We start from the raw sequence: 12,218 nt of genomic DNA, 5'->3' as shown, positions 1-12,218 counted from the left end.
TAAACACCCAGCACATTGTAACATACATCTCTATCAAAGAAAAAAAAAAAAAAACATGATAGATTGAACAAGATATAAATAATTTAATAATTTTTCCATGTAAATATTTTTTTTTAAATAGTTTCTCTTCAGCAATATCAAAACACCCCTAGCTATTGTAATAAATACATATAGGGTTAATAAAAAATTAATGATAAATCACTCTACTTATATAATAAACTACAACTAAATGGATTTATCAATTTTTTTTTTTTTTGATAAATAAATGCCATGAAAATACTTGCCAGCAGTCTTGTCATTTAATCATAATTTTATTTTATATAAAATAATAAAATAAAAAGATTATTTTGAACCTCAGGAATAACCACCACGTGACCACGGTATACCATGATATGATATACAAGAGCCCACAGACTGCTGGTCACCAATATATGAGCCAATATACCATTAACTCTGTTTCACTTTACATCATGCAACTCAACTTAGCATGCAAGTTGAAATTCTTTTTCTTTTTTTTTCTTTCAATTGAAATTTATGCCAAGTTTCATTTTATTTTTTAAATCATATAATATCTATATATACTTCTTCACTTAACCAACTTGCAAGTATCAAATATCATTCTTGATTATTGTTACTCTTTTGTATATTTGTTGTTGTTGTTGTTGTTGTCGTCGTTGTCTTGTGACAGTGGTTTTTAATATGTATATATGTTGATCTCAAATATGAAACTGATGATGTTCATTTTGCGCATTTGCTCAGGTATAATATTATATATATTCACAAGTGAAAGGTGAAAAGAATAATAAAATAAAATAATATAAATAAGAAAGAGAGAGAAGGGTGAACGAAGTGCAATCTCCTTGACAACTTTATTTCATCATTCGAGTTACGGTCTCATATATCCAGAGTATATATACAACAACAACAACAACAACAACATATCAAGATAAAGGAATTCATCTGACATTATATAAACTACCGTTGATGAGAATTGTATTATTAAATAAATGTCTTGAGGGCATATTTTTATTTTTTAATATAAATTGTCAGTCAATATTTACTACTGTTAAATTTATGTCAAATCAGTTGATTATGATTGAGTCAATATACAAGAAAAAAAAATCATAAACATGATCACGTTTTTTCATCAGTAATAAATTTTCTTTAGCTACGTGTATATATTAATCATTCAACGATAGTTTAACAAACGCATAAATAAAAAATGATAGAAAAAAAAAAGCGCCTATTGTTTATAAAATTTTTTTAGCATTTAAATTTCTCTAAAAATGATTCTAATATTTTTACCGCTATGGCAAAAAAAAAAGAAATAAAATAATATATATTTTTTAATATAAATAAATTTTGATGAATTTATAAATTGTGTGTTATTTATCAGACGACAGGGGGCAGAGTGTTCGCTCGTCCTTGTCTAAGGTATTGGATGCTGTGACGATTTTCTGTGGTAAATTTTAAACACAGCAACAACAACAACAACAACAGCAACAGCACACATATGAAGAGAAAATATAAAAGAGTCGATGTAACATTGGTATAGGAGTGGATGAAGGTCCAGTGAATATATCTGTGAGTATGTACAGAGAGGACCAGTGAAAGAGGTATCCTGTGTTGCAGGTATGCACACGGTGGGCTGGTCGCAAGAGGGCATTCCTGCGGCGTTGCCGAGTTTCATTATTTCACATATAAGAACCAACAAGATATCAGTGAGAGAGCCCAAGATTGTTAATGTTAAAATGAGATGAGTGTATATAATATAAGAGAGAGAAGAAGAGTAAGTGAGATGATATTAACTATGAAGAAGCCAACATGAACATTGTGAATAAGAAGAGTATACACATCGGAAGGTAAAAGAGGCATACCAGAAGAAACGAGTCTTTCTACCTTCATGGAGGCAATCGAGTTTGCACGCTCTTCTTGGTAGACTGCTTCTTGACAATTGGGAATTTTAACTTGTGGCGACCAAAAGTCTATACATCTTTTGTTTCTAATTTGTTGCTGTTGTTGTTTTTTTTTTGATTTTTTTAATTTTTAATTTGATCTTATTTGCTTGGGCTTTTTTTTTTTTTTAATCAAAAATTTTATCCATAGCTGTTTAATGTGAACCAGTTGTATTATATTTAAAAAATATAATGATGATATTTTATTTTTAATTATTATTTAAAGAATAATAAATTATTATTTTTATACGTACAAGATTTGATATTGTCACTTTATCTTTTACTTTGATGTAAATTCAGTTAACAAGTTTTATTTTTTTTTTTCAATTCGATATACCTCGTTTTCAACATATCTTTTAATGACCCTCTTTAGCAACAAAGTCTTGTTTTTTTATTTTTTTTTATTTTCATCTTCTTCTTCTCTCACCTTTATTTATTTATTTTCTTATCCTTAGCGATTTGTTTTTTTTTTTTTTAAATAAGAAAATAAAAATGAAAAACAAGAAACGAGGAACTTGCAGGGACTAACGAGATTTCTGCAAAAGTAAGATATAGAAAAGAGGGCTTGGAATATCGTGGAATGAAGTGTAATACGCGAGAGTTTCGATAAATAGATTTACCAAGAAAAGCAAAGTTGAAACTATAGTTGAAAGACTTATTTCTTCTTTTCATCATTATTATCATTGTTTTTAGTTTTTTTATTTTGTTACACTTTCTCTCTAGATAATCTTGATGTAGTTCTAGTTTATATTCAAAAAGACTTGTCAATTTATATACCAAAAAACTTTGTAGTTTTAACAAAAAGACAATATTAATTTAATATATAGAAAAAGTCATGAATGAAAATATAAATAATTATAAAGATAAATATATAAAACTCTTTTAAATTTGCAACTTTTTCTCCAATTAATAATTTTTTCATTTAATTATTCATCTACTAGATTGTTTTTTCTTCTGGAATTTATTTTTCATTCAAGATATATTTAATAATAAATATAATCGAAGAAATGACTGTCTAAATTGCTCTACATATAAAAAAAAATGATGAAAGAGAAAATCATAATAAAAAATCATGTTTTTATTTAGGTTTTTATGATGAAGGGATCCAACAACTTCAGATGATTGGAGGCATTATAAAATTATCGGGATCTCGGAAACCATTCAAGGGAATCAAAGTGAGGGGGCCTCTAGTCTTGATACATATTTTACCAATACTTTGACAATAAACCCCGGGGCAACTCTGAAACGCACTCTCAATATCTTTTCGTTTTTTGTATATATATATATTTTTTTTTTCTTTGATGTGTTTGGGTTAAATTATGGAAAACACCCAGAATTGCTAATGGCCGGATAACCGAAAAAAAAAAGTATAAAAATATATTTATAAAATAAAATTTTGGCATATATGATAGTCTAATTTACAAGGTTTTTGTGGTATATGGATAAATTTCAAAAACCTTTTATTTTTTTTGTCTACGACGTGTGGGTATGTGTGATGATGATGATAGGATGGCATTGAATGAAAATTACTTTGGTCACGTATTTTATAGCTACTTTTGTTGCCTAGTATGGACAAGTTATTTCGAGCACTTTCAAAGTATCAAAGCAAACTCAGTAATCTGGCCAACAAACTGTCTTATTTATTTTATTTTCTTAATATTTATCCTACTTGTATAGAAAAATTTATTATTTTTTTCTAGCGAGTTACTCATCAGACATAATTTTCACACGAAGTTGAATGATGTGCAATCGTTCCAGTGATTAAACTTAATTGTTTTTTTTTTTTTTTTTTTGTTTCACTAGATTTATCTCTATATAGACGAAAAAATAAAAAAATAACAATAAAAGCTCAACAATGGATTTGCATTTTACAAATATGCTCAACGACTCGTTAAAATTATTGTATAATATATATGAATTTAAAGTTCACATGTTGTTGCAATTTAAAATGTATTATTTTAAAAAGAATATTTAAAAAAAATATATAAAGATTAAAATCTTGAGAGAATAAAATAAACAAATATATATAATAATATAAATATAGATGTGATAATTACCTTGTTCTGCTTTGGTAGTTTGAAAACATAGGATGAGAACATTGATGATGACAAGCATACATGTGGCAATTGATATATTTCCCGCCATATTTAAAATATTCTTGATAATCCCAAATAAATATATAATTATTGAATAATTTTTGTAAAAAACTTCCCCTTGTTTTTTTTTGTTATATCTTCTTTTATAATAAAGAGGAAGTTAATTATTTCCCCGCTGGTCCTCTTTTTGGATCAACGGGCATCACTGTTGCCTCCACATTGCCAATAATAAAATGCTGCATTTGCAGCAACACTATATCACTATCACTATCACTCGTTGTCTTGGAATAATATATTCCAATTAAATGTAAACTTTTTGATATTATTTAATGGCTCAACATCAAGCCATACGTCATAAGACGGCTTTGAATTCAATAATTCAAATACCATCTACCACTGATAATTAAAAATTATATTTATAAAATTAATTTAACAAAAGTATAAAAATATAAACTTGAAACAAATTTAAAAAACAATCAACTGATGATTCACAATAAAAAAAAATAAATCACTGGATATATAACAACACCGAAGAGTAGAGAAGTTTGTTGGCAAAGAGAAACCGAACTCCAGGGTCCAGCTCTTTTTGGGTAGTCGTTTCTTAATGACGAAGCAAGATCCGTCGCATCGTTGTACCTCTTCTTATTCTCTTGGATTTCGTCAAGATTCTTTCACGAGCACACGAACACTATTATAAAACCCCAAAAACTATACATCTATCTTGCTTTTTTTTTATTCTTTGCTCAAGTGTACTCTTTTTTTTTTTTTCTTGTTTTTTAGGCTTCCAAGATATTCCTTCGGCTTTCGTTTTTATTTTTCTTCAATTTTTTTTTTAATTTTATTTTCTTGGTTTGGCTCTTGCAACTCCTTCAAGCGTCTGAAAGCAGAAAAGGTTTGCCGCATTAATTAAAATCTGGAAAATAACGTTGTTCTTCATCATCAAAAAAATAAAAAAAATTGTATTTTAAAAAAAAAAAAAAATGAAATTCAAACATCTTCTCTTTCATTTATTATTTTCAGTTCAAGATATATTTTTTTTCCTTTTCTTTTATTATCACTGCTGGGGTGAAAGAGTTTCCTAGAGAGTTCCTTTCAATTATATCAAAAAAAAAAAAAAATGAATATATATATTCCAATTGCAATTAGCACCTGGTACAAATGTCTCTTGGGAGTACTGTTCTAATAAGTTAAGAAAAAAATAAAAAAAGTAGAAAAAAAATTCATGTTGTATGACAACTGTGTAAGTACTTGTTCTCTTGAAAATAAAATGAGAAAAAAAAATATATATTTCTCTTATCTATTCAAAGATTAAGTAGTGATTTAGTGTTTTATCATTAAAAAAAAAAAAATGAAAAAATTAGATTAACAAGTACAGAGAGAAAGAAAGACATAATAAAAACTTGCAGATTAAAAAATGATATAAATCTCAAGGATTCCGGTTTACATTTATCTACAAGTTTTTGATAAAGAAATGAAAAATAGAAAATAGAAAGGTGGAATATTGAGAATTTGAAGAAGGTACTTTTGGAATTCACTCCTTTTACTCTCGGGATATATTGTCAAGTGGATGCAGTCTCAGGCGGTTTCATTTATCAGGACCAACTGAGATAGAAAAATACATTCAGTAAAGTGATAAAAAAAAAAAATAATAATAAAGAAGAACAAGAGAAGCAAAATAACAGCAATGATAATATAATTTTAAATTTTGATTCTTAATATACAGTGTGCATGATTTTTCTTCATGCATACAACAGAATAACTTCAGATGAGTCATCGACCCATGACAATAGCGTTAAGGTAAAAAGATAATACAAAAAAATGGAGGAAGAATAATTCTTTTTAATTTTTTTTTTTTTTCAATATATATAATAAAGAATAAAATATATTTAGTAAATGATTAAAGATAAATAAAAAAAAAAAAAACAAAATTAAAAAAAATGAAAGAAACCAGTTTAAAAAAAAAAATTGAAGAGTAAAATCAAAACCACTTTCAAATCTATATGAAGAAAAAGTCACTGACTGATTTTATTTTATTTTTTTCAATTCTGTTGAAGAAGTAATTACCAAAGTTAGTGGTAAAAATACGTCTAGACAAATTTTCAATCGTCGTGATGGACGAATGGATGGATGAATGGATGAATGAATACACATCGACGTGATTCTTCCATCAAACACCTGCAACATCATCTGTTGTATAAAAAAAATAATAATAAAAAAAAAAAAAAAGGGAAGAAGAAAATATTGAGGATTTGTTATACTGATGGAAATGACTTGGCAAAGTTTATTGTTCTGGTTTTATTCAGCTACCGTGACCAAGACGAGTGGTGTATGATGAGAATTTATTTACCTCATCGCTGAGTAAAATATCAAATGATTTTATGGTAGAATAATCTTTCAATTATTTCAAACAATTTATTACGAAAAAAATTTACAAGTGTTTAAAATATTTTACACAATATGATGAATTAATTTGAATGATTTTTTGAAATAATCAAGTCATGATATCAATTGGCCCATAGGTCAAATGATATATATCCAAGGGCAAGTCACACACACACACACACACACATGTGATGATGAAGCATCGAATCAACTGGTATATATATTTTGAGACGCGAAAAAAAGTGTGTAAAAAAACAGGCAAGGCCAAAACTTTGAGCAAGGTATAAAAAAAATAAAAAATAAAAAAAGAATCATGAGGAAAAAAGAAAATTGAAGTTTGGGACCCTCGGGTTGGCTGATAAGGTGAAAAGGGGTTGAGTTACAGGATCAATACAACGCGTTCATATATATATACACACAATTTTTCTTTCTCTTTTTATCTTTTACATTTTATATCTTGATTTTTTTTATTTTTTGTCCTCTTGGCTCTACCCCAAAGCATTTTTTATACATACAATCATCTCTCTCAAGCTTGTAAAAATATTTAAACTATCTCACTTTTATAAAAAAATATCTATCTTTCTCTCAGCTATATCAAGTTTCCTCTTTTTTATTTTTCTATTTCACTCTTTTACCCGAGGGCTGATGCTCTCGACGTGCACTCCACCCTGGGGGCTGACTCTATGGTGCTATTCTTCGCACGACCAAGATAGATAGAGCTAAGTTTTTTTTCGATGAGATGGAAAAACGGGGGAGAGAATGATACATAAGTAAAGGAATGAAAATTCTCGAGTGCCAAAATACGAACAGAGAGAACATCTAGAGGGTTGAAACAAAAAAATATATATATACATTTACAAAAAAAAAAATAAAAAAAATTAGAGAGGCAAAGAGAGAGATTGGTACTGGTTGGTTGTACTTTGGGTAGAGAGTTCACTTCTAAAGCGGCCAAAGACCTCTATCCAAGTATATCTCACTTACTCTTTTGCTCTCTTTTGAAATATATACACGAAAGCCAAGATTCACCCACAAAATTTTAGATTCAGTATAAATGTATTGGTATATAGCAAAAAATATATGTATGATATATAAAAGAGTGTTGGATATCTTCTAGTTTTTTCAATGGTATACATATATAGTTTAAAGCTTCGTGAAAAATTTAAGATTTCTTCCTTCCTCTCTCATCTAACATTGGCCTGGCTTACCTTACATCTATCGAAGTTAAATAAAGACAGAAAAACTCAGACTAGAAATCCAACGAGTACTTCTTTTCACTCAGAAGAAGAGACCACTTTCTTTCAACTTTTTTTTCGGTTAGTTTTTTGTTTTATTATTTTTTTTTTCTCGTCTTTCGAAAAACCTGACGTAGCAATTGCCGAAAACATCAGTGTCTCGTCGAGTAAGAAAAGGCCGTCATGTAACGAACAAAAAAAAAAATGTATAAAAAAGAAAATTCCTTTGACGAAACAGGATTTCATGTTTTTCTTTTAGCTTCTTATATTCTTGAGCCAGAGGTAAACACAAGGATCGTCGACTTGGTGGATGAGACGCACCAGAAAAGTTTGAAAGGTGTATTTGTGTTGGTGCAGTATACGTGTGGCAACGATAGAAGTAGTCAAGTAGGTAGGTAAAAAAAATTAAAGAGGGGATACAACATCTTCAACGGGCAAAGACCCTTGGCAACTCCACGAGCTTGCAAATTTTTTTTTTTTTTTTTGAATTTTGGCCCTTTTATATATATATACCTTTCAAGTATCCAAAAGGCTTCTGAAAAATTTGGAAAGGAGTCTCCTTGAACCCTCTTTTCCTTTCTTTCATTCTTTACTCTAATTTTTTTTTTTTTCCCTCATTTTTATTCTAATACTTTTTTTACTTTTTTTTATTTTTAATTTTCTCCAATGCTGAGAACTCTTCTTACATCTCTCATCTTGGTAGCTTGTTGGCTCCTTCAATTTTTATTTCATTTTTTTTATTTCGTCAAGTCTTAAGATTTTTTTTTTCAAGCTACCATTTTCAAAAACTCCAGTCACGTGTTCTCCCAAGAGAAACGACACTACAATATTATCAGCTGAAGAATTTTCTTTCATTTCTTTTTTTACCCGTTGGGGTTATATAATAATAATGATAATAATAAAAACATCAGATATACTTCTGATACTTAGCATCCTCGAGTGATAACTCAAGTTTACAAAAAACCCAATGTTTATTTTTGCTAGAGAAAAAATATATTTCTCTGACACTGCATCTTGACTTAATTATTCAGTGCATCATGTCATATATTTTTTAGTAAATTTTAATTTTCTATTGTTTATATTTCCCTAAAAAAAAATAAGGGGAAAAAAATTTCACATCTTTAATGATGATTTGCCAAGTGTCTTAACCTCAGTATGAAGAAATTTCTACAGTCCCTTCTCCAATTTATTTATAAATAAATCAATGTGTAGGGAAAAAAAAAAAAGGGAAATTAAAATTTAGTCTCTAGGGACATTGCATTTGCTTCAGCAACTGTCTCATGTAAGTTAATTTTATTTTTTATTTTTTATTTATGACTTTGGATAGTTTATTACCGACGAATAGATAATCATAACCGTTTCAAGTCACATGGGGATTTCGTTATTACAAACTAACACCAGTTTCCCAACTGTCCTTTTTTTTTTTATTTCCCTAAAATATATATTTTTTTTTTTTTTTTTGTCTTTCTTGATCATTAGTTTCATCAAAGAAACAACCAATCTATGTTACACTCATCCTATATATCTCATTTTAATCTTCCGGTTGTTTGCTTTTATTTTCATCCACAACTTGTTTTCTTCAAGAGAAATAAAAAGGAAGATTCAAGAGGGAAGAAAATACAAGACAAAATATATATAACACAAACCCACAGTAGCCTCCGGGACAAATTCTATTTCCGGCAAATTTAAGACCATCCGCCCGCGGATTTATTTCACTACCATCACAATTTTGTAAATAAGGATTTTTTATTTATTTTCTTTATAAATATATCTAACCGCCCTTTGAGTATTTTTTTTTTTTTTTACACTAGATATAGAATATTGAAAAAAGAAACCAAACAAATTTTATGAATGAATTTTTCGAAAAATTAATTTAATACATGATATTTAAAGGGCAAATTATAGGGCTAAATAATTATAGAGAAAAAAAAATTGTTATAATGAAGATGTATGTGTGTGTGTGTATATTTGAAATAAAAAAAAGTAGAAAATTGTAAATATAATATTCATCTTGAATTTCTCATTTCCGTTTATATATTATATGTAAATATATCCCTATAAAAATGACAAATAAAAAGACACATTAAATGAGTAACGGAAGGAGTATATACACCACCAAAAATAAAAATTTAAAAGAAAAAACAATTTAAAAAAAAAAAAAAAGAAAATTGAAGAATTATTATTTTTTTTTTTCGTTAAATCGCCACTGGCAATGCTGGTGCCATTTCAATATATATTTTCCACTTTCTTTCATTTCTTTTGATGTCATTGGGGGAGGCCGTTGTCACCCCTACTTTAATGTATATATATTTATCATTTTACTCATACTCTAAAGTACGATGCTAAAACCACAAGACAGCCACGAGACAAATTCTATTTCCGATGAATTTAAGACCACGTCGTTTGAATTTATATCATTTTAAAATGATGGAAGGAGAAATAAAAAAAAATGTATATAGAAATTCTACCACTAACAAAATTCTCCATCTCTTATTTGCATGTTTTTATTATTACTTTCTCACTTTATATATATATCAACATTCAGCCTGCATAGCCAAATATCCAAGAGAAGATTTTAAGCTTAGGTCGGACTGGGACCCTTTGAATTTACAAATACCATCTCACAACCAACGAGTGAGCAAAAATAATAATAGGATTTTTTTTTTCTTCATTTTTTTTTCACCACACCGTCTAGGAGTATTTCTCTTCCAAAAAAAAAAAAAAAAAAAAAAAAGAATTTTTTATTCCAACTTGATCAATTCATCTTTCTCCTCTTCTCTCTCACTTTTTTCATTTCTTTTATTCTTGCTGAGAACAATTAAAATCATAAATACCATTCGTATATATTTGAACCACCGCCAGAACAGGTATTTCATCATTAAAAAAAATGTTGAAAGAAAAAATAAATTTTACATTATGCGTCGACTTGGTGAACAACAACAACAACAACAACATCGCTAGCTAGCAGTAGCAGTTGTTGTAGTTGTAGTTATACCACTCATCTACTTTTTCCTCGACTCGCAGGTGAGTATGCCTAGGTTTATTTCACAACTTCATTCCAGTCAGTGAAAGTATAGCCGCAAATAATGCATAACCCACTCACACACATACAATACACACATAAACCACGAATCAAAATCAAATATATATTTAAAAAAGTAAAATAACACACGACTATGCCATAAGCAATAACACATACATGACCTGGCAACAGACGTTAAATTATAAAAATAAATAAATATATATATAAAATTTTACCAACATTATTATGATAAGTATTAAGTACGTGTATGAAATATATATATGTGTATGTGTTTATGTAGACTTTATATACTGCATGGAGTTTTATAACTATAAGACATTTAGATTGGTGTATTATATAGTTAAAGCTTCAGGGTACCACACACTGTGAAAGCGAGCAAAAGACCGGCAGTCTTGTGTACATGTCATGCAAGGCAAGTGGCCCGCAGGATCGATTTCCCAGGTTCCCAATTAGCTGGTAAACGAGAACACGCATCATTTCATTCAAACAGAATTGACGTTTTATACTTGAAAACTTGTATGTCGTATTTTTTCTTTTTTTTTTATATGAATTTATTTAATTTAATACATACACACTGGTATAGGAGAAAAACAAATGAGCTGATTTCTAAAATTGGAATTAAGGGTGGGATCAAAAGACCAATATTTGAACCCTCGTTAATAGTAGGAAACAAAAAAAGAAATTGGTTCATGTGGTTCAAAATGAATCTTACAATTGATCAGCATTGAGAATTAGGGTGTGTGCTTAAATTGATGATAATACAGAGAAAATTTATATTGTATTTGTGAAATGACATTTTAAAAAATCAGCCAAAAAAGCCAAATGGGATATTGAACTGTAGCCAATTTTATTTACTAGATGAACAATTATTTTAACAAGACAAAGAGAACTATAAAAAAATGTTATTAACTCGCTGATTGGATATAAATTCATCATATTTTTTTAAAATGTAAAATCTACTTTTATTTAAGAATAATAAATAAATTTGATAAACTCACCTTGACTACAGTTGATGATGGAAATTTTAGATTGATGTCATTGGTTTGTCCCATTGAAATTCATATATCATCTGTAACAATAAATAAAATAAAATAATTTAAATGATTGGCCTAATTGCAATTGAATAATTTATAATTATTTTCAACGTTGAAATTATTTTTAATCAAATTCAACATTGGACATCGACGTCAAATCAAGTTTAAATTTCTACCTGGGTGGGCAATTGTGGGTGATGATGATGATGATGAGTATATACGTAACACGTGGACATGAGATGTGTGTACATATATATTAACAACAACAAGAGTATGTAGTAAATAAAAAAGTCAAAACTCTTGGCACGCGATTTAAGTCCTCGAGGGATTTAGCAAAGAGGATAACTGAGAAAATAAAATAAGATTGCAAGAGAGGTCATGAAGAGTAGGTGAAAGAAGACCACGCTATATGGATTCTAATCAGTTTGCCACCCGACGACCACCAGCCAACTTGCTTTTTTTTTTTTCTTCTACAG

The 12,218-nt window shown here is 28.5% G+C and overlaps 1 protein-coding gene across 11 annotated transcripts in view; it reads right to left on the bottom strand.

Moving 5' to 3' along the window:
• Positions 1 to 12,218, bottom strand: part of LOC122849913 (ephrin type-B receptor 1-B) — an 89,137-nt gene that overhangs the window by 47,307 nt on the left and 29,612 nt on the right. For all 11 annotated transcript variants that reach the window (XM_044148825.1, XM_044148831.1, XM_044148829.1 and 8 more), the window contains exons 2-3: positions 11,707 to 11,777; positions 4,013 to 4,928 (exon numbers count right to left, since the gene is read on the bottom strand). In XM_044148825.1, the coding sequence (XP_044004760.1) occupies positions 4,013 to 4,100 (88 nt within the window). In that variant the 5' untranslated portion in view covers positions 4,101 to 4,928; positions 11,707 to 11,777. The remainder of the gene's footprint in view (positions 1 to 4,012; positions 4,929 to 11,706; positions 11,778 to 12,218) is intronic.

Source organism: Aphidius gifuensis, linkage group LG2 (genome assembly GCF_014905175.1).
Source record: "Aphidius gifuensis isolate YNYX2018 linkage group LG2, ASM1490517v1, whole genome shotgun sequence".
Classification (NCBI taxonomy): domain Eukaryota; kingdom Metazoa; phylum Arthropoda; class Insecta; order Hymenoptera; family Braconidae; genus Aphidius; species Aphidius gifuensis.
The sequence above is the reverse complement of the archived record's forward strand: the minus strand, read 5'-3'. Positions and strand labels throughout refer to the sequence as shown.